Source organism: Numida meleagris, chromosome Z (genome assembly GCF_002078875.1).
Source record: "Numida meleagris isolate 19003 breed g44 Domestic line chromosome Z, NumMel1.0, whole genome shotgun sequence".
NCBI classification, from domain to species: Eukaryota; Metazoa; Chordata; class Aves; order Galliformes; family Numididae; genus Numida; species Numida meleagris.
The window spans coordinates 46216875-46240547 of NC_034438.1; the positions used below are offsets into that span (position 1 = coordinate 46216875).

General features: G+C 39.1%; 1 protein-coding gene across 10 annotated transcripts in view; it reads left to right on the forward strand.

Moving 5' to 3' along the window:
- EPB41L4A (erythrocyte membrane protein band 4.1 like 4A) overlaps positions 1-23673 on the forward strand; it is a 133023-nt gene that overhangs the window by 72535 nt on the left and 36815 nt on the right. For all 10 annotated transcript variants that reach the window (XR_002433179.1, XM_021379633.1, XM_021379632.1 and 7 more), the window contains 6 exons: positions 394-481; positions 2171-2259; positions 2661-2724; positions 11992-12083; positions 13014-13091; positions 17486-17598. Coding sequence is in view for 9 of the 10 variants with exons in the window: in XM_021379633.1 (XP_021235308.1) it covers positions 394-481; positions 2171-2259; positions 2661-2724; positions 11992-12083; positions 13014-13091; positions 17486-17598 (524 nt within the window). In the remaining variant the exon portion in view is untranslated. The remainder of the gene's footprint in view (positions 1-393; positions 482-2170; positions 2260-2660; positions 2725-11991; positions 12084-13013; positions 13092-17485; positions 17599-23673) is intronic.

The following is a 23673-nucleotide window of genomic DNA, read 5'->3' on the forward strand; positions in this document are numbered from 1 at the left end:
AAAATGGTAACAGAGGAGCAAAGTGCCGTGGGGAATGTAGTAGTCCTTCTCTTCTGAGAACCAGGTACATCCACTACATGATGTTATGATGTGGAGTACCAATAACCGAAAATCATAAAACCATGACAATTAAACACTGCAGTAAGTATATGTTTTATATGTGATAGTATGTATATGTGGTAGGCTCTTATAGCGGAGAGTTTAGTACAAGTTTGTGTCTGTTGTCCAGTCCTACTTGAAGAGAGCGGAAGTCAAGTGCTACAAGGAGAGTGACAGTGCAAACAAATGGTAGGAAAGGTTGTTTGTATGTCCAGCAAACTGTGTTTATCCATATGATTTATTTTAATATGGTGACTGGAAATGCAATGCAGTTATGCAGAATTTTGTGTACAGGGGTCAAGTTCCTGCTGAGGCAGAAGCAAACTACTTAGAGGTGGCCAAATCCCTGGAAATGTATGGAGTGGATCTCCATCCTGTTTATGTAAGTATTGTTTAACTATTTTAATCTTGGTAGTAATGCAAGAAAATCTATTGTGGTATTGTAGGGGAGTGTATTTATACTGCTTAGTCATGACAGAATAACGTAAAAGATAACAGTGTACCAAAGGAATGCAAAGGTTGACTCATTTACAGACTAAATAGAATAAGTCATTAATATGTACAGAAGCCTAATGGTTTTCAGATGAGAGGTTGTGATTGTATCACACCTTCAAAAGATGGTAGTCTCTACCCTGGAAAAAAGAATTCATATAAATAAGAAGTATTCAGGGCAAGTGTCAGAAGAGTTAAGAGAGCGTTATAACTTTTGTCTTTGACACAAGAATTTTCACATTATGTTTTTGTAAATAAGTGAATGCAGATAACTTTTCAATACTATTGCAAAAACTAGTATGGGGCATCAGTAGCATCTCTGTCCTTTTTTGATGTTAATTATGAAGGTCTTGCTAAAGACATGGAACATGTTTCGAGCCTTCCCTCTGCTATACCATGCAGCATTGCACATTGCCTGTACTGTCTCAGCAAATGCCTCTGCTTTTTTTGTAAAACATGTTTGTTAGGATTGGATCTGAGTCGTCACCTGGAGGCTATGTACTCCTGGTGGAAACATCATCCTATCTTGTTTGAATAATTGTGCTTGTGGCAGGCTTTTTTGAATAAAAGAAAATCAGAGCTTCAGATGGGGAGTTGCAAAATAGTTCACTGAGTCAGATGTCAGAATGCTGTAAAATTACTTGAAAGAAAATAAAGAGATCAACATAATGTCAGAAGATTAAGTGTGTATTTCCTGCTGAAAATTGTTTAGCCCACAATATTCAGTATTTTTAATGCACCCCGTGGCTTCGTCATATTCATATATGAGCTCTCTGCCCCTCCCACCCACAGCTAGGGGAGTTACTGAAACAAGCTTTGACATGATCCAACAAAACCTTGTTAAATTAGCAGAGTTGAGGTTGTTGTTTTTTTTTTTTCTCCTTAGTTTGCTAATGCTGTGCAAAGGGATTCCTGCCTGGGTAGCCAGGGGTGCACTGTGCGTGCCCAGGTCTAACCCATGAATGTAATTCTTTCTACTTGTATTACAGTAGTAATGAAAGCCTTTCTTCAAGTCTGAGGCTGTGCCCATGAAGAGCCATCTTTTCCTTGGCTAGTCATGTTAAAAGCAAACACGCCCTTAGTGCGTAGTTCACTGAGTAACAGAAACAAGGCTCTTGGAGTTGTATGTGAGAAACCTCACATACTAAGAGGCCACCTTCTACTGTTATTTGATCTCACAGTTGGTATTTTTTGTGATTTGTGCTCTCTAGCTAAGAGCTTACAGGACTTCTCCTTGTCTGCTCAAGCAGGCAGGTTTTTGGAGTTGGCTTTGTTCTAACCTCATGCACTAAGGTTTGCTGAACAGCCAAAAAAATTCCACAGAAAAAATGTTTTTGTTTTTCATCATAGGGTATGGCAACTTCTGTTCTTTCCATTGCTACCATTGTTTCTTGCCTCTTTGTATCTGCACATAGAAGGTTTCATTCTGGAGTTTCTGTGCATAGATGAAGTGCTACATTCCTGTTTGCAGCATGCTCAAGTCAGTCAATCAGGCTGGCTTCCTCCTAGACCTCACTGCTACAGTGATGCCAAGTGCAAATAATGGTGAATAACGGAGTGACTTGTTTTTATTTTATAGGGTGAAAACAAATCTGAATATTTTTTAGGATTAACACCCATAGGAGTTGTAGTCTACAAGAATAAAAAGCAAGTAGGAAAATATTTCTGGTAGGTGTATTTTAACTGCAACCTGTGTCAAAACAAAAACAATGATATTATACAGAAATATGTCGTTTGATGAATATGTTTGAAAAGTTAATTGTATTACTATTTTTAAAAAAGTATTGTATCCTTGTTTGCATTACACGAATTTTTCATTATTTATAATGCAAATGTTGAAAATAATATTTCACATTAACATAGTTACTGTTAAGTACTACTAATTTTCATTTAATATCCAAATAATATAAAAATAAAAAAAAATCCAACCTATGAATCTTTTTTTATCTTTATATAAATATACATATATATATATAAATAGATACAGCTCTATATTTTATTATTTATGAATTAATAATTGATAAATTAAGTCTCATTAAGTTCTGTCTGTTTTTTTCCCAATATTACAGGCCTAGAATTACAAAAGTTCACTTCAAGGAAACGCAGTTTGAACTTAGAGTCCTTGGAAAAGATGTGAGTTTTTATTTAAACCTGTAAGAAAAAAAAATCAAGAGTGAACTCATTTCCAAATAATTCACAGTTCTTTTTGTATCCAGCAAAGTTTGTTTAATTTTATTTAAATTTTCTTCAAGAAGCTAAGTATAGTTAATTTTATTGGTACTCACTGCCAGAAAACTATCCTTAAGAGTAGTATGTTCCTGATGGCTCTTGCAGTTTTATTAAAGAAAGGAGAAAAGATTTTCTGCACAAGTTTTGTAGGCCAAGGGAGAGATCTTCAGCAGAGTAGGAATTATAACAAACCTTTATGATTTTCTGCTGTACTCTGGATGTTAGACTGCTCTGGAGTGCCTTGTTTATGTTGACACATAGTGCTTTTAAACAAGGCAAAATCAACAGGGATCAATTGGAAGCTGAAGTAAGGAAAACACAGGAAGCTTTTAGGCAAAACTAATTTTGTAGCTTGGAAAGAGATGCAGCCATATAATATAGCTTGAAACACATTTGTCAGAATTTAACATGATTGTTCCATTAGACTATTTGAGAGAAAAAAATTGCTGGTTCCATTGGAGCTAGGATGACAAGGTGATAGAAAGAGGTTTTTAGATTGACTCAGTGGAAAAAGGAGAAGAATATTTGTCACCTATGCAGCATGGGGAGTGGAGAAGTAGGCAGGAGAGAATGTTGATGATGTAGGGATGAGGTTGTGGGGTGGTTGTTGTTTTTTTTTGAAAATACTTTGTAGGCCTCCTTGGAAGATCAGCGCTGAAAATTTATAGACAGAACAATTGTTTTGTAAGAAGTATTTGCCTGCTGGCAGTATTCCGCATATTATCTACATATGTTCACTTACCTATGTAGCGGTTGTTAGACTCATCCATGATTTTTTCTGTGAGGCCATTTGATGCCTTCAGTACAAACTGGGAAATGTGAGCATACTGCTGACTGGTTGTGCTCCTTCTGTTACGGATAGCATTTCTTGTGCTTTTGCAGATGTACTGGCAAGTTTTGCTGTTGTTACTCAGAAGTGGCTTGTTTTTGTTTGGTGTGGTGAGCCATGGGTAGTCTGTTTCTGCTGATGCGTTTATTGAAATCGGAGTTGTTTAAAGATTGGAAGAAGATTGGGAAAAGTTTTCTCAATGTTTCTCTTGAAGGATGTATACCTATTCGTGTACAACCGGGTGCTGACTTTGTGTGGACTGCAATGAAATGACACTGCAGTTTCTGTTCGGTGGTACAGATGTATAGTTTTTTTTTAATTTTTGTTTTCAAATGTGTGGAATCGCAAAGGTTTAATGTGTTGCACAAAAAGAAACGGGGAGATTTGGAAAATGTGCTGAAGTTTTGATTGTGGATGTTGATGTCTGACAAGAACTTTGCTATTGTGATTTTAAGACAAACACTTTGACAGCATTTGGTAATTTCAAGTCTCAACAGGTACTTTTAGGAAATTGTTTGAGAGAACAGTAAGTACAAGGGTGTGTCCCATCATTGCAGGTAATGCTCATTTGAAGTGTTTCTTCAGTTCTTCATACCTTAGCTAGTAAAGTAAATGCCAAAATGGCACAGAAGAACCTAACTCTCCCTTTCTGTAAACATTCTTGTGGCGATACTTTGCAAAAGTTATTAATTGGGATAGGTAGCCTTAGTCTCTGTATTAAAGCCATTGATATGACATTATAGGAGACAAAACATGCCATTTTTGCTCCATCCTTTGTCCTGGGATGTCACTTCACAGCACAGGGAATTAATACTTTCCTTGTAACAGATGTGGTGTACCAAGTCTGGAATGTGCAGCTGATTTCCAGGCAATTCAGTTACTTGGATATTGCCAGATTATGAAGAAGGTGAAGGATGCCAGAAGCGGTCGCTGGCAGGATCTGGAGAACTGCTTCTACTCTTGTCTCCCTGTCATGGAAAGATTAATTTTTTTCCTTTAGTAATATTTGAGCAAATAAGCACAGTGGATTGTAAAGGATATGTTTTGAAATTTCAAATGCATGAACTTTTTCAAGTGCAGTCTGAAAATGGATACGAGTATAAGAAAATTTGAAGGGAGGAATGTTATAAGGAGGATAAGTTATTAGCTAGTATGAGACAGCATAATTACAATAAAAAGAAACAGCCCTAAGATCAGTGAAAAATTGCAAAGGCAATGGCAGTTATGAGGAACACTCTCCAAACGAAATACGTGGAAGCATGCCATCTGCAAAAATTTGTTGGAAAGAACACCAAAGATGAAATAACATAGAATTTCCCATGTCTTAGCTGGAGCTTTATGGCATTTAACAAAGGAGTTAATGTTACGTAATAAGAAGAGCAGATTGTTTCTGAGTTTATTGGTGCTTTCTTGAATCACATTTTCCATACTGTAGTGAAAACCCTGTGCAGGCTGGATTGCCTTCCATGTTTCCACATACTGGCTACTTCTGCTCACACTGGCAAGCACCTTTTAAGGATACACGTATTCATCAAGGGGAAACTTTCTATGCTTTTAGTGCCCATGAAGTATTTCTCTTCTTCTGAATGGGGTTACTTACAGGAGCTTCCTTGATATCTTCCTTCAAATAAATTTGTCTTAGATTTTTTCAAACCTGTCAGAAGACTTGGAATGTGTACTTCCCAATAAACATGTGGAAGTGGGCACCTAATGTCCTTCACAGGTTTAGAAATGTTGGTCTAAATGTACAGCTCTGTGCCTGTAGGCTTCCTCAGACATGCACTGTAGGGTGCCTGTGTTGAGATAAACTGTTTATGGCTGCTGCTGCCAAGTTTACTGTTCACATTGCTTAACTTTTCATAAACTCGATTATTTAATAAGCACAAGATATTTGTACTATATTGCAATAAATAAAGTGCTTCACCTTTCCTGTTTTGTAGTGTAGACACTTGCAGTTTTTCAGATCTCTTCCATGAGGACATTTCCTGTGTGTTTAGCTTGTTTATTCTGTGTATTTTTTCCTGCGTACCTGTTGCTATTGTGTGAAAGTATGACTGTTGGGATTTTGGTTTTATCTTTCATTGCTTCATTGCTTTGCTTGTATTACATTTTTTCTCCCTAGGGGTATTGCTATTATCCCTTCATAAACAAAATACTGCTCTTGGTATTTGCCCATCAGTGGCTTGTTCTGACATGTGAAATGCGAGACCTGGACCAGCAGACAGAAGCCATTTTTCAGTAATATTAATCATTGTATCTTTATTTTGTTGTCCCCTGACTGGACCTGTGCTGTGAATTCTGAGATGTGGGCTTTTTGTGAAGCCCTGAAGTATCAGGATGAAATTGGGAACCTCTCACCTGTGTAGGTTGTTCCCTAAACAGCATACAGCTGCAGAGAATTTTTGAATGTAATGAAGGGGTATTTTCATGCAGATTCCTTTAAGAAAACAGAGATGCGTTGATACTTGTGCACAATTCCTGGTAGCGTAGATGTCTGTTGAGCAACCTTGCTAGAAGTGATTCAGCAATGCGGGTGACTGTGGAAGGTCCTCCTGCCTCAAACAAGACCTTGTCACAGAGGATGTGACCACCTTCTTTCCAGTTTTCTCTCATCTAAGGAAGTAAATGAAATAGAGAAGAAAGTGGGTTGGCAGATTTTGTAGGCTGGGAGCACAGATGTAATAATGTTCGGGGGTTCAAGATGCAGAGCTCTTTTTGCCCGTAGGTACCGAGCCCTTGTGTACTGTCCCCTGCAGCCCCACTCTGTTTTTGCTAACAGCACCTTTTACTTAGGTTTTACTGTGTCTGAACACGTAAGTGAATGAATTTACTCCTTTCCAGAATTTATGCAAAGATTCTGTACTTGATATTTTTCATATTCCTCTTTTCCCAACCAGAAATTGTTGAATGTGTGAAAGAATTGCTTTCATGTTTTCTTGTTTGAAGAGAAGGGTCTAATGAAAGTCTGAAATTTTTGTTTAGAGGTGTTTTAAAAATTTGGTTTATTTCAAGTCAGAATAGTCCCCTAAACAGTGTAATTAAAAATGATTTACACATTTGCAAGGCAACTTCTTGCAAATCTTCTTCTGCGCTCTTTCTTAGTCAGGTGAAGAGTCTCAGCAGAATTCATAAGGTGCAGTAGGTAAAGACACTTTTCGGGAGCAGTACCAACCACTGATGCATGCTAGATGAACTTCAGGGTAGTTACAAAGCATGTAATGTTCCCCAGTCTGGTGGCTGAAATTTGTCTAAATACAAGATGTTTTTTTAATTGTTGTGGAAGAATTTGGATATATATATAAATATATACATTTAACCTTCTTTTCATATTTACTAAAATCTGAAAAATAGTTGTAATGTGGTCCTTATTCTATATTCCACCTTGAGTTACAGTTCTATGCAGGACTATTTCATTTGATTTATTCCTCTTACTGTTTTTTGAGCACTCACTCAAGCCAGAGTTGTTATGGAGGACAGAGGGGAACAACCACAGTTAGGTCAATATAGAGCTGCTATTTTTTGGTTGGTTGGTTGATTGTTGTTTTAGGGTTTTTTGTTTTTTTTTTAAATTTCCCTTTTTTAACTGCTTATTGGCCCATCACAGAAATTATGAGAATGGTTTATCTTAGTAGGAAAATCTTCAGTAATGAACATTTTTGAAGGAGAAATACCATTGAAATTCCTGAATAAGCCTAGATTAATTGCTACTAAGGCGTTAGTGTAAGCACTGTTTTGATAAGTTTCTCTTCAATATTTTTTTAAATTGTTATAATATGATAATGATATGCTTTTGTTTTGATATTGATATGCTTCATGTAAACTGGCGTATCATTATTAATTTTGATTCCTGGCTTGTATAATGTTCCTAAAGATTTACCTTGTGTAACCACTAATACATTGTCCGTTACATAAGCTATGACTGGTATGCACTATGTAAATATATAAAAGACAGAACATTTCCCTTTGGAGTTAACAATTGATAGTATCCAGGTGTGTGCCTGACCTGGTGATGAATAATGTTTTGAAGCAGTAGCTCCAGAGCTACCTTTAATATTTGTTATGTGTGGATGCACATGCGGTATGTGTAGGTGCATGGACAATATGTTTGGTAGGGGGACAGGATCTCTCCTTATGCAGCGCTGCTCCTCAGTGCCACTGAGGAGGTGCTGTGTATGCTGACAAGTTCCTGCTGAGGGTTGCCTTTTTTTCTGAGCTTTGACTGGTGGTGTTCAGTGTTTGTCCTGTCAGAAGTCACAGCAGCTAAGGCCTGACCTGTGCATGTGTTTTCAACATGTTTTTGATCCGTGGAATGTTTTGTGGCAAGCTATCAAAGGTCAGGTAGGGCCACGTGCATTCAGTGAGCGGGGGCAGTAATGGTTCGGCACCACACCAACTGCCAGCTGCCTCATGGAGACCTCAGACGCCCTCCAGATCAGTCCTGGCTGATAGTGATGTGGGGCTGTGGATACACATTGAAGTACCCACCTGTTTATAAGCCTGTATAAGTCAAGCTATGTGCAGCCTTTTTGCTGCTCTCTCTGTCCCTCCTCCCATGTGTAGAAGAGGTGGTGAGGCTATGGCAGCGTGAGCTCTGCAATGCTTTGAAGCTGCAGGATGAGCTTTTAGAGCATTTTAAAGGAGCCGGAGCACTTGATCTTTGTCCTCATGGAGTTTCAGAACCTTTCTCAGGACCGGGAGAAGATGGCCAAGCACCTCAGCAGCCACACTGAGCAGCAAGGGCTGTGCCTTTGAGTCCTGACCCCTCCCTTTCTGCTGCAAATCATAAGCATGGCCAGAAATCACAGTACAAAAATAAGTGCTTTTCAGCTTGCCCAGTGAGCACAAGCATCTTTCCCTGAAGGTGAGACAAGCTCTGAAGTGGGCACAAAGTACAGCGTGCAGATGACCAGGACCACTCCGGAAGCAGCGAGCCCATAAAGAAATAGTGGTAGTTGAAGTTGATAAAAACATTGCCATTTAGTGGAAACAAAAGTTCATGGTGTCAGCAGGTATGGTGGTCCGTGCTCCACCTACAGGGGAGAAAGATTAACCCTGAAAATTATTACTGCCTTTGGTATGGTTTTCGTTTTGTATATGGACTTAAAAATTGTAAGAGAAATCACAGCGCTCTTGCAGTATTTCAAACTGTCCTAAAAAGTGAGTGGAGAAGGTCCTAATCCTAGATATGCTGTGTGCAGTGTCATATTGGAGTTAGAAGGACTGCAATGAAGACAAAATGAAATATGATAAAGAGCTATGAATTGCCTTCTCTGCATCGGTGAAAAACCGTGGGGTAAATGTTCTAGACTTTATTTGTTTATATTTAGTATAAAAGAACTCTGCTATTTAGCTTATTACATGCATTCATTATGACACAGTATTTAGTTTTCAGATATGTGTTTTTCCTTCAAACTCAATAAACCTCAGTGTATTATCAGAAAGCTTGTTGGTCCCTTCCTTAATTTTTTAGCCAGCTTTCCCTAATCTGAATTCCATAACCTAACTTGTTGACAGTTTGTGGGGCTAGGCTTCTTTTGATTCTTCAGCCCTTTGCTGCTGCATGCTAAGTAATAGCTGTTTCAGCATGTAGTTCATCATCCAGGTTTTCAACTCATCAGCTGAGATGACTTTTCTTCTTGTAAAATAAGACCTTTAAAAGACAGAATCACTACTGTTTTCTGATCAGATCTTGCAATTGTATGACAGCGTAGCTATACCTTCTCTCTTTTAGTGGCTAACTGATTTTGATGTGTTCTGTATCGTTTGTTCTACATATGGGAAAATCATAACACTGTAACTTAGAAGAAAAGATAGACAAATAGAACCTCTTCCATGGTAGGAATATTTCCCTCAGTTTCAGTGGCATTCAGGCTAATAGTGAAGTTTTGCATAAATACTATATTTTTAAAAGTCACTTTAAAAAACAAAAGAACTCTGACTTCTCTCTACCTTTGTCTTTCCGAAACCCATAAACTCTCTCCTTTGAGACTATATAATTAAGTAAATTCAAGTGTAGCAGAGGATTGTTAGCCTAAAGTAAAAATTAGGAGTGAATGAAAAAAGAACAAGATGCTACGTATTTAACGTGAGTCACTGAGTTCTTTCCTAACAGCAGTGAAATGAATCATTATATTGCATAAGACTTGTAATACCAGAGACCTGCTCTGATATTGTTCTTTGTAAGAATACTGACTGCTACAGTTGCGTGGGTTTATATGAAATCATGCCAGGTGATAGTCTGATCCAGTAACTGTAATCTATATTAAATAATAATATGTTTCTGCTATATGTCAAATATGTGAATGAAAACTATTCTTTGACATGCCTTCATTGAATTCTTCATTCTAATGTCGCTGAATATAAAAAAACAGTATGATCTTTCAGTGAGTAAACTAGAATCTCTGGTTGCCAGAGATGCATAGGCAGTGTAGTTATTCTTGGAAATTCCAGCATAAATCAAATTTTCTCTTTGGCAGTCTTCTTCAGAAAGTGTTTTTTGTTTGTTTGTTTTCTGTGTAGTTACTTAGATTAACTAATTAATTTAGAAACTTCAGAAATTCAGGTCTTTAGTTTTACTTTTTATAAATTAGAAACCTATTTTTCTCCAACTTAAAGCCCTTGTGAATCCTTCAGAGAGGTTAAGATCCCCGTCAAGCATGAAATTGTTTTTTTAGCAACTATGTGAATACATTTATGGGAATAATTGAATACTTAATCATTTTATGCTATGCATGGCAATATCAGATAAATCCTCATTTTTAGTATTCTCAGTGGCAGCATGTCTTTTTTGCTGTGATGTGCCACAGAGGAAAATGTGTTTTTGATGGAAGATTAGAATGTGATTTTCATTCCTTGGATATTTAATGGCACTGTCTCAGGCAGCCATTAAACTTTTAGAGTGGAAGAATATAACTAAAATTATCCATGGGAGGAAATAAGCTTATATATATATATGTCTCCAATTTCTACTTTACTCAGGGAATAAAATTTCAATTAGTCTAACAGCAAGTGCAGAGATCTGTCATTATTACTGTTATTTGTTTAAAGGTAGGGGAAAGGGTGCTTGAGTAGGTCATTTGTGATTTTGTGTTTTTAATAGACACGTTAACTGATTTTTGTTAGAGATGGAATGCTGAATTCTAGAGAGCATACTAAGTTAGTTCACAGATTGCAAGCTCCTCACAGGTCACAATACCTTATTAAGAGAAATATGTGAGGAACCTGCCAGAACTCTTTACCTACTTATGTGTGGCACTGCAGAAGTATAACTGGCACTAAGGCATCCATTTCCTAAAACTATCTGCCCATTGTGGTATGACTCAGCCTCTTTGTAAGTGAAAGGTTTTAGGACTTGGCTGTCTTACCAGATCATGCTGAGGATTCATGCTGCAGCCAGTGGGGGTACTCATTCGTTTTGAAAATAACAGATAAAAAATGGAACTCTGAATTTTACTGAGCGACAGATATATGGAAATGTATTTTATGTGAATGTTGTTGAATGTTTAACATGTTGGAAGCAAGCTCTGTGATATGTCTGTTGCTTCTTTTGTCTACTGGAACCATTTTATAGTTTGTATGTGTCCGCCTTCTCTTTCATCTCTCCCTGTGGTTTATGGTTTCCTCATGTCTACTGCATTGACTGCCAAATTACCAGGGACTAGATTTTAAGCTTTGAATATCCTTGTTTATTGTCTTTATTCACTGTTGCCTCTGCAGGTGAATTTGAAGGTTTTAACCTTTGACCTTTTTCCGAGTATTTTTAATCACTCTTGAGTTCAGCTTTTTTGTTCTGTTTATCTTTCCTTCTCGTCTTTTTGATATCCAGCTTCATGTAAATTCTTCTTTACTTGCATGTCTTGTGCATTTTCTCTGTGTGTTGTTACTTCATAGTATATATGACAAATGTGAGTTTCTCTCCCCAGTTTCTTCCTGTCCTTTTTTATATTGCAGGGCCTTGTGAAGATTATTCATTGACATAAGGCGAGGTTTCAGAAACAATCAGAAACAAACTGTATGAAAAACCTTTTTAATTTTTAGGTAGGAAAAGAGCTGACGTCTGTGAACCCGAATCAAGGAACAGAAGTGTTTTGATAACCATTTTGCTGTTCTGTTTTTCGGTATCTAAGGAATGCATTTTTAAGTAATTATTTTCAACTGATGAGAAACCAAAATGAATTACCTAATTTAAAAGAACAACTGCAAAGAATTACAGACCTTCATACTCATGACTTTTCTTACATGCATTGATGTGAGATAGTCAGTTCCCGTGTTCAATAAATGAAGATTTGTTTCACTGGCAGAATTCCTCTTAACAATATTGATTTCTTTTGTTTTGTCTTCAGTTCAGTGAAACTTCCTTCTTTTTTGAGGCACGTGACAAGATCACATGCAAACATCTCTGGAAGTGCTGTGTGGAACATCATACATTTTTTAGGTAAGTGATTCTGAGATTGTGTTTTTCTTGCCAAAAGAAGAGAGACAATAGTGAATAAGAACCTATCAGGCTTGCTTCCTGGCAAGACATTTTTGTAGAATGCTCTTAAAAGCTGATGCCTTCTTTTTTCTTACAATGATATAAAAAAACCTGCTTAAAAATCTTTGAGGAATTCAGTGGTTTATTTTGTTGTAGAATATTTTTTGAAGCAGTATCTCAAGTTCCATTAAGTAAATTTTAACTGAAGTATCTATGTATATATATGGCAGGGTTTAAGCTGCTGTATACATTTACATATTTAACTATCAAATTCTCTGTAGCATCGTTGACTTTGAGGCTTTCTGTTTTCACGCATTACTGTGTCTATGATTTCTGAGTAGCATTCTTTAGGGAACACAGAGATTTTTTTATTTTTTTATAGACTAACTGCAGTTCTATAATGTTTTGCTCATTTACTAAAATGTATGAAATTTTTCTAATATTGCAGGTCTTAAAACACTTTATTTTACTATTGCAAAATACTAGCAGGAAGGTGCAAGGACTTGTGGCTAGGAATCAATTGATGAGGTGGTGAGGTGGTTGGAGTTCGTTTTAGCAATGCCGTGGATGAGTAAGCTCAGAATTCCTGCTGCAGTCTCATTATCATGTTATGATATTTGTGCTTGCTCCTGTGAAATGTTAAGCAAAAGGCTGCTGGTACCAGCAGTTTACAGTTGGCCTTAAAATAAAGTGTTAATCAAAAGAGGAGCGCATAAACATGTCGCATTGTGGAGCTCTCGACCCTACAAGAATCTGTCAGGAGGTGTGGATGAAGAAAAACTGACAGAAGATTACTTTTCTGGAATCTGAAATTTGTATTTCCTTTTCTTGGGAAGGGGAGTTGAGACCTACCTGTTTAACTCACTCTGTTTCATTTTTTCAACTATATAGAATGCCAGAGAATGAATCAAGCTCTTTGTCAAGAAAATTCAGCAAGTTTGGATCCATAGGTTGTAAACATCGGTACAGGTGAATTTGTTTTGTTGCTTAAATTTCTGTTAATTTAATTCCTTCTTCATTCCTTTTGTTCTTCTCTTCCAGTGAGAGAAAAGCTCCACCAAGGCAAGGCCTTGGGGCAGTTCTGTTCACAAAACAAGAATCACCACCACTTTACCAGACTGTCTGGGACAGTCCAGGGACAAATGTGAAAGTTTCTTCTTATTGCCCAGATTACTAGAGCTGGCTGTGAGCTGGTGGAGCTCACAGTGAAAGTGAGAGGAACCCTCTCAGTGCTTTAGGTCAAAGTATCATTGTAAGTCGTGAAATTATGTTCATGCCTTAAAGGTTTTAATCTGACGTCTGAGAAATACCAAAATGGAGAAGCGCACTGGCTGCTGCCTTTCTTCTGGGAATTAATCAAAGGATGGTGCAGAGAAGTGTAGAAAATGTGTAGCTGTGAGATCCTTCTGTAAAGCTCCTGCAACTGAGCTCCTGCAAATGATCCTGATCTGGATGGTGATATTTAATGTTGCAGCAGTAGTGCTGATGTAGTGTTGTTGATTTTAGAATATCAATGAGGGCAGATCTGAATGGAGGAGGACCTGTCTTTTCTAACTGGAATGTCTGGGAAAAACTGCGTAAGCTTTCAAGACGATAAGCCTTGAAAGAAGCAGTAAACTTCAGACTAAGGATGTATAGGGAATACTTACTCTCAATTTCAGCCAGAGTTAACCAAGCAGGCAGTGTGATATAAAGGGTAGTTAGTATGATGGTACACTATATATGTGGAAGATGTGGTAAGAAGTGTGGGTTTATGATGTTCTAGCTGCACGATCACAAAAGACTAGCAGAATATAGAATAAATTGCAGTATGTCAGGACACCAGTAGTTTTTCCTGAGTTTTAATGAGAATTCATGATTTTAAGCCAGTTGCAATAACAGGGTCTTTGTATGGTAAGACACTGGATTTGGCAATTGCAAACCCCTGCTTTCATACAATCATAGAATCACCAAGGTTGGAAAAGACCTTCAAGATCTTCTCCAATCATCCACCTACCACCAGTATCTGTCCACTAAACCATGTCCCTTAGTACAACATTTAAACATCTCTTCAACACCTCCAGGGGCTTAACCGCCTCCATGGGCAGCCCGTTCCTGTGCCTGACCACTCTTTCAGAGACTAAATTTTTCCTAATATCCAACCTGAACCTCCCTGGCTCAGCTTGAGGCCAAATCCAGTTCTGTTGCACTGGCTGAACAATTTTGAGCCAAATAATGTATGGTTTGATTTTTAGAATTGCTTTAGAGTTGTGTATTCAGTGAACCTGAAAGGAAGAGTTGAGAGCGGCAAATCAAAATCATATCTGAAAGTTGGCCTTTCATTTTCCATTATCATTTTTCTTTGGCTCACATAGGAATATAGTTTTTCATCTTTTGTAGTTATTTTGAAGTTGCTGGCTGAAAAGGCGTTTTTACTGTTATGGCAAATTCTAGAGGTGTTTTCCATAGCCCGCAAATACACCAGGTTTATCTAAGTTTATTTTTGGCTTCTCTTGTCTGTCTTTCGTATCTCTATTTCCACCACCACTTAAGAAATACACGGATTGTTGTGGGTAAAAGTGATGACCATTATTTATTAGGCAGCTCTTTGTCACTTCCTCTTGGGAAGATTTTTATAAAAACAAGAAAACCATCACCCACAGTGTCTCTAGCAGCTCCTTGACTGGATTTAGCAGCTGTGGTAGCTACTAATAGCAGCGTGCAATGGTAGCTCTATTACACTTTTCTTCATTCAGTCAGAACTCACAGTCATCTTCCTGTTAACCTTGGATTAAGGATCTTGCATTTAGGGAAGATGTTACTGATGGGAAAAATGACTGTGCCAGTGCTGAGCCTGAGTTCATGTGACTGAGTCTGGACTGTCTCCGTCCAGGATCACTGTTGTGCTTCTGTTCCATCCTCTCCTACATATTTTGTTATAACCTAAATTATTTGGGTCATCATGTTATGTGGCTTGACCCGGCTTCTCCTTTTTCTAGGATATAGAGGAATGACTGTACTGCCTTTGGGTTTTCTGGTTTGATCCTGACCTGCAAAACCTCATCTATGAGACTGGATATGAGTGCCCTTAATTCCTGCCAGCGTGCTTAGGAAGAGTTTCCCCTGTTGGACCATTTCAGCACATAGGAGCCTGGGAAGCAGTGCAGTGGCTCTGATGAGGCCTCCCTGGAGCCTTCTCTTCTCCAGGCTGAACAAGCCCAGCTCCCTCAGCCTTTCTTTGTAAGAGAGGTGCACCAGCCCTCTAATCATCTTTGTGGCCCTCCTCTGGACTCACTCCAGCAGCTCCATATCTTTCGTGTGCTGGGGGCACCTGACCTGGACACAGTGCTCCAGATGTGGCCTCACGAGGGGAGAACAGAGAGAGACAATCACCTGTCTTGCCCTGTTTACCATGCTTCTTTTCATGCAGCCCAGCCTTTCTGGGTTGGTGTTCTGGGCAGCAAGTGCACACTGCTGGCTCATGTTCAGGTTCTGTTCGCCATCCAGCCTGTATTTGTGCGTGGAACTGCCCCAGCCCATGTACAGGACCTTGCACTTGGCCTTGTTGAACTTCATGAGGGTTACACAGGCCCACCTCTCAAGCGTGTCTGGTTCACTCTGGCATCTCTTTCCTCCAGTGTGTCAACCACGCCACGCAGCTTGGTGTTAGCAAACTTACTGAGGATGCACTCGAACCCACTGTCTGTGTCACTGACAAAGATGTTATACAGTACCAGTCCCAATACCCCTGAGGGACACCATGTGTTAGTGGTCTCCACCTGGGAATTGAACTACTGACCACAATACTTTGTATGCTACCTTCCAGCCAGTTCCTTAACCACAGAGCTGTTCATCCATCAGTCTCCAATTTAGAGGCGAGTAAGTCATGCAGAACTGTATCCAAGTAATTTACATCAGTTGCTCTTCCCTTATCTGACAGTGCTATTACTCCATCACAGAAGGCCATCAGATTTTTCAGGCATGATTTGCCTTTAGTGAAGCTGTATTGGCTATCACCAATCATCTCTGCTCCATGACCTTGCTGGGCACAGAGGTGAGACTGACTGTCTTGTACTTCCATGGGTCTTCCTTCTTTCTCTTTTTAAAAAAACTGAAGTGATAATTAGTGTTTGACACATTAACTCTCCTCTTGGAATTCAGAGTGGCAGCGTTACCTTTTTTATCTGCTTTGAGAATGTTCTCTTTGCTTTGTCTCCCTTCTTTGCCATTTATATCTGTTTTAGCCCCAAAAGCAGTGACAGTGTTTTATGCCTGCATGCATCATTAGCTCAAAGCAAAAGCCATAATTTCATCACTGTGCAGCATATGTATGAGACCATATTATTATTTTCAGTCCTGGCTTTCAAAAAAAACAGTTTCCTTTCCTTAAGATCAGGCATTTTGGTGAGTATGTGGAGCTGTTAGTGTGAGTTGAAGATCTTATCTGGAGACACTTTGTGAAAACCATTTTTAGGATTTGTGAGACTGGTGTGGTTCCAGAACTGAAAGAAAGAATTTTATGGCTAACTTGGGAGGAAAAAAATTGTAATTGAATATTGAAAAATGTCATTATTTTGATGTAACATTAGAAATTTTTCTTGTCCTTCTTAATACTTCTACAAATGTTGAGAAAATCATAGTTCTCCAGTGCTTACTACCCCTGAGGGGCTCCGGGTGAAAATTCAGTGATCCTAGTCGAGCGTGTTCATGTAGCTCAGAAAGTCTATGTCTGTAGCATCTATATAATTGCTTGGTGCTTGCTAGTGTGAAACTTGATGACTTCTAAATCACAGAACTGCAGGTGTTACAGCAAATGTGAGTTAATGCTGTTACTTCCTTTGTATTGTAAGTTTCCAGATGCAAACATGGAGTTCTAGGGAAGAGTATGGAGCCTGTTTCACATTTTTGTTATGAACGCCTTATTCTGTGTACTCACACGGAGAGAGAGACATTAGAATGAGTGTAGAATAATGTATTTACTTTTTAAAGGAAGAGCCTTGCTGTTAAGTGGGAATCAAGTCTTGTACTTCGCTTGCAATCTGTCAGCCTATGCTAATGAGAGTGCTCTGTTACGCTTTGCACTGGGATCTCTGTGCCTTTTTTATTGAATTTCCACTGTGGTAGAGCCAGTAGCTCCTTACTGACTGAAACTGAACAAAGTTAACTATACGTTCTCAGGAGACAAAAACTAAAAAGGAGAACTTCGGATCTAATCAAATGACTAATTATTTATTTACTTTTCTCTGCAGGACTAGAGCTGAGAATGAGAAAGGAGTAGCTATAAAAATGCACTGAGCCCTATGCGTTTTTTCAGTGTAGAGATCCTCCGTTTCTTAGATGGTTTCTGCAAGTGTTTATCCAAATGGTTTTGTTGTGTTTTCAAGTGGCAGGATGTCTTTTCAAATGACCAGAGACCCTTCTATTCAGCTCCCACGGCCTGACCAGTGCATTGAAAGAAGTCGTAGTAAGACATACCCAAAAAGGACACAACAGACAGGTAAGTTCTTCTATGCTTTGCCTGTGGAAAGATTTCATCCCTGGTGTGTGGCTCTTTGCACTTTCAAGAGGTAATTCAAAATTGCTTCAGTGTCCCTGAGGATTTCTCAAGATGGATTCTGCTTTCTTTTCGGCCGTATTTATATATAACTTGAAGTTGTTAAAAAACTTTCTGGATAAAAGTAAAAAAGATGTGTGGATCAGACAATTAAATGTGTTTGTACATCTAATTTAGAGAGAAGTTTGAAAACATGCACTGAGAACATGTTTTTCAGGAACACTATCTCTCTCTCTAGTTGGGATCCCCTTATTCCACCACTTGACCAAGGCTGCCTCTCTTTTGCATCCTTTTCCCAGTTCAGTAAAGCCAGAGCAATATCCCTGCATTTTGATATTAAGTGGAACAGAAGTTAATGCTATATAAAGTTAATGTGCTTCAGATTTGTGAGCTGGAAATTCATACCTACGTGTTGAAAACACTAGAGGAAGATGGAAATTTTTGCAGGCATTAGAAGAAGCATGCAAAATGAAGTGCTAATCACAGGAGTCATATGCAAAATAACCAGTGTGACCTGAAATCTAGTAACGGGCAAAAATCCTTTACAATTCCAGGTGCCAGTTCTTTTTGTGATTATGTACATATGCTTAGCTTTGTTGTGACTGCATTTAACACAGATTTCAGTGGAACTTGTGCCTGGAGTTAAATACGTAAGTGAGTATGCGTTAGAGGTTTGAGAAAGACTTGCCTGAGCTTTAAAATATAAGTAAGCTTTATCATGGATTAGTACGGCATTATAAACTTTCAAGAGTGACAGATTTTAAAACATTCAGGTATGTGCATCTGGTCATGGCCTTTGTTTAATCTGGATGCCTTTGTTTGACTCAGAAACAACGCCAGTGTGTTCTGCCTTTTAGCTGCAGTGTGTCTTGAACTGTTGTGTAATTACAGCTCTTTCTCTTGGAACATATAAACAATATACAATAAAGTGATGAGGGTTTCTTTGTTGTTTAAGTGCAAAAATACAACTGCTTTGCTTTCAGATCATGACATCTTTCTTGTCAGCGAGTTTCTAGATACATTTATCTTTTAGGTAGTCCTGTGTGGAGCTGAGTGCTGGACATGATTAAGGTCTCCTTAGCAATGAAAACCAGAGCATTGACCACGATGTCTGCAGGCCACGTTCCTATTACTGGGGGGAGGGGAGACAACTACTGATCCCCCAGCTGCAAGTAGGCCACACCATTTTGGTCCTACTTGCACCTTCCAAGGCCATTTTGTTTTATGGGTACCAGGTTGTAGGTTTTCAGGGGCTGGGAGTAGAAGATTATTTTCATTGCCAATTTGGGGTCTTATCTGATTATTGGTGCCTGTAATTTGGATCCTAAATGGGGAGACCCACGTTGTCTGTAGCATCTCTGGGGCACTGGGTCTGCCATCTCTAGGCCTTTCATTCAGGTCCTGCAGGGTTTTGTAGAGTCCCTTTGTCCACCCCTGCAGGGACTGAGTGTCTGTCTTCAGTGCAGCCTTAAGAATACTGTCATTCTCCATGTGCTGTTGGACTTCTGTACTGGCCATATGGGGGAATTATATGGTCTATGTGCAGGTCTTACGATCCCTACTTTTTCTAGCTCCTGCACTGTTCTAGAGGTTTCCTCGTGTCTCCCCAGAAGTCTGTAGTGTTTAGTATGACTAATCCTGTATGGACTGGGCAAGCAAATAGGCTCATGTTTCATATGGCCTCTTAATATTGCCTGCACCGCCTAATACATCTCTAATACTAGTACACCTCTCTCTCAATGTGAACTCTTCTAAGGTTCTCTGGAGAGTCAAATACCATAGTATGTCTATGTCCAGTATTTACTCTGCATCTGGGGCAGTAAACACTGTGTACTCCTGGGGTGGGAGACACCCAACCCACAACCTCAACCATGTCTGGGTTACAGGGATGGTCTGTCCCCCAAACCCACCAGTCATGACCCTATCTCCTTGGAATTTGGTTGGATCACCATAAATAATTGACATTTCTGCACCCTTATCAACTAGCGCCATAACCTGCTGTATGTTCTTTCGGGACCAAAAAATAGTCAGTTCAGCACAGGGCCTCTGGTTGGGGCCCTAGGTGCAGGGGGCTGGCATCCCCTGTCACACAAGTAACTGCGCAATTGCTGAATCTTTTTCCTCAGGTCGCTCAGGCATAGTAGCATGGATCACTTGAGAAGGCTTTTTCCTTTTACTGGGAACCAGGAAATCTTCCAGGTTCCATGTTCTTGTTATTTTTTTAAATAATTCTCACCCCTGCTTTTGTAGGGATATTTTGAAACTTTTGATTGTCCTCCAACTGCCTCCATAGCCAGAGAAGGACATGATTGGGCTGACGACCAATTTTTGCAAATTGAACCTCAGCCCGGATCAAGTCACTGAACACTTGCTTTCGGGATACCTGTATGGGTTCTAATTGAGGAGTCCGTAGGGCAGGTCTCCTGGTTTTAATTAAGGGGAGAACTTCAGCCCCTTCCAATGTGGAGATAGTGCATCTGCTTCGAAGGCATTCTGTCTCCCCCCAGATCAGCTACCAGTTGGGTGGCTTGTTGGATGATGGCCTCTGCGGCCACTAAGGGGTTCAGTATGGACACCTGGTGAGGAGGAGCTTGTTATAATATGAGGTCCATCATCCCGCTGAGAATTTAACCAGGTCAGGACTCTCAACTGTGTCATCATAAATTGCCTCCTTCATTCCCAGTTCTCTAATATAATTTTGAAGTTCCTGCATTGAGGACCATAGACAAATATTTACTGGAACATCACTTTTGTTTAGGCATGTGATTCTACATGCTGCCATTATCCATTGAGTTAAAGAATGGTTTTTGTCATTGTGTATCACAGTCACATATAGTCTTTGTCTGAGAGCCAGATATTTGGTAATGGATGCAAGTTTAGAAATCTTGCACCCATTAATTGCCACACTTTTGGCCCCCGTGTCGCATAATCTCAAGAGCCAAGCTGGTATGCTCTCTCATGGTCTTTGCTTAAATTGTTGTAACATATCCATGAGCTCAGCAGCTGTGCACAGGCATGCCGTTGCATGTAGTGTGGTATGTGCAGGGGGTCACTCTTTGGGCACCAACCCTGCTGGTCAGTCTTGGATTTCCTTTGTCTTTTGAGTTGGGCCTTATTTCTAGAGGATCTGAGGTTCCCAGATCCTCTAGTTGGATTTTAGTTTACTTGGCCTTCTTTTTGTTCTTGGATTAAAGTAGGATCCAAGGATCCTGCTGATCCAAGTCCTTTTCCCCTTCTAGTAATGCGCGTCTTAATTTCAAAGGGAAAGTTCAATTAGAAGGCAGCGCAGTTTGCCCTGTCAAAGATGAAATTTTATTTTCCAGTTGACTAATATAAGCTTTCAAAAGCATGTCTTTATCTTTTAATTTTTCTGCTGAGGAATGATATGCATTAATAGTGAGAAGCAGCAGCTATGCCATGGCAGATGCTGCTACTATTCTTCAGTTGTCAAAAAGTTTTGTCCTAATTTACTCAAGAAATCCACCATTTTGGAAAGGGAATTAATAATGGGACCATTGTCCCTTATAGGTCCCCATTCTTCAGTAATCCAAGCAGCACTTAGCCCCAGAGAACCCAAGAATCCTAGGGTTTCCCCCAGGAGTTACTCTTTTTGTTGTATTTGGGGTCCCAGTGACCATCCAATGCATTATTTTTTTTAAGGTAATCTATCATAAATAAGTATCTCCTTGGCTTGCCAAGTGTAATGCTATAATTGGATGGAAAGTACAGTGATAGTGGTGGGGTGGCAAAGTCTTCAGCTGTAGCAAATGAGAACAAGCACAAATGCAGCAGCAGCGACAATGAAGGAAGAGCTCTACTTACCTTTTGAAGGCCTCAGGTAGGCAGGGATCTCTAGCAAGAGATACCTTCACCTCCACTGCTGACTTTTAAATGAGGTCTGGGAAGGGGTGGATCCTGGCTCCACCCCTTCCGGTCACTTAGGTGCACTGCTTGCACCTTCCCACCAGGCACTCAATCACTGTTCCAGGCTGTGATTTTGCATTTCCGCTACACCTGTGGTCTGTTCTGCTCTCGTAAAGTAATGCAGAATGCCTTGGTCAGTCAATGCCTGTTTGTTGTTTTGGAGGATTTAAATACTTTGTCTTCCTTTTAAGATAAAATAGAAAGGTTCTTTTATTTTACCTTTCCTGACTTATTTGTATGTATTAGTGTAATTTCTAGCCCTTGTTCTGGTTGTTTTGCTTTTAATTAACTTAATTGATTAGCCACGCGTTCTAAATGTGCAGTCACTTTCCCCTGATGCAGGTATATTACCTCAGAAGCTCTTAAAATTCAATGAATTTGATTAATCTTCAATCTAATGTATGGTCTAAGGAAAAAGAGCTTTGTCATTACAAAATGCATTCTTCTCCATAAATGGATATATTTTTGAGTCTTTTTTTTTCCATTTTGTATTTGAATATTTGCACTCGTCGGGCTTTGAGCAACCAGGTCTAGCGGGAGGTGTCCCTGCCTGTAGCAGGGGGGTTGGAACTAGATGAACTTAAAGGTCGCTTCCAAGCTAAACCATTCCGTGACTCTATAATCAAACTGCTAGTTCTTGTCCATTTAAATGAATTTTCAGACACTGAAGGGAGATTAATGTGACTTCTCCTCCATGCGACAGTCTGTTGGATATCACTGGGTTATATCCACCCTTTTTCCCCTCAACTGGTTGTTGGATACAGCAATATTTAGTCCATTTCATTCAGTGAACTGGATCCATTTGATACATTTTAAGCAGTGTTTGGTAAAAACAAAATCAAAACCAACTAAACTAAAATGTATTTTACTTTTACAGAATAATTTTTATCAAGAAAGTGCAATCTGTACGATCTTATGAATTAAAATGCTGCCTGATGTAAATGTCTTAGAGGATGATATGATGTTACTTCTTAAAATAAATATTCCTTTTGCATAATGAGATCATTGCAGTGGTTGCTTTTGGTGGCTGGTCCTTTATCCTTAACTTTGTGTTTCTAGTATGGTGTAATAAGATTAAATATGCCTTGTTCAACATTTTGAACAAGGTGATTTTAGTTCACATCTGTTAGATTAGATTGGGTGTTTTCTGCCAAATGCCGGTTAAACTGGCATCCAACTGAATGAACTTCTAATTTATCTTTCTGTAATGAACAGCAGAGTTCTATTTATTCTCCTCTCCCACGAACTCTAAGCCTAGCAACTTACTTTTTGTCATCTCAGAGTTCAGCATCTTTCCTCACCTGTTTCTTCAGTTTTTCGTTCTTTTCTTAACATTGCAACGTTAAGTGCATGAAACAAATGCTTCTCTGTCTTCAGCCTGTTCAATTAGCTGTTCTGGCTTTTTTTTTTTTTTTTTTAAATCTGTTGGTGCCAGGAACGAGTCCAGCCACAGCTGTGTTTTTGGGCAATTAGGTGAACCAGTAGCTACAAATGCATGGCTGTAGCATGTGCAGACTGTATTGCCACTGCTGTAGAGGTTGCAGATATGTGCACAAAGTGCTAAAACCTCTAAAATCTCATTAAAATGTTTTCTGCTGTTCCTCCTTTTTGGATACTTGTTGGTGTTACTAGCAGTTGCATAGTATGCATTCTTCATTTTTTTTCCCGTGTCACTTGAATGTATTGGTTAGCTGTTGTTTGCAGTGCTGAGTTGACTGATTCCCTAGGTAGAAGAGGCTGAACAGGCAGTTGGACTTTAGCATGGCAGATTATTTTCTTAGAATCCAGATTAAAGTGCAGTATCCTCCATTTTATCATTTGCTTAGCACACTGCAGATCTCAGCAGCACTAGAGTCTGGAAAAATCAGAGTGGAAAACTTCACTGACTGTGCAATCAATGCTTTTATATTAGTGCTTTTTTTCCCTCTGTATGTTTAGGTTTTTGTTCAAGTTCGTGTTCAGTTGGAGAAGGTTTTTTGCTTTGTTTTGTTTTGCGAAGCCTTAAGCCTGAGGTATGCGTAGCTTATTTAGTTACTTATTTACTTATTTACTCTTATTCTCCCAGTTTCAGGTGAGAGAGTGTCACATTTTGTT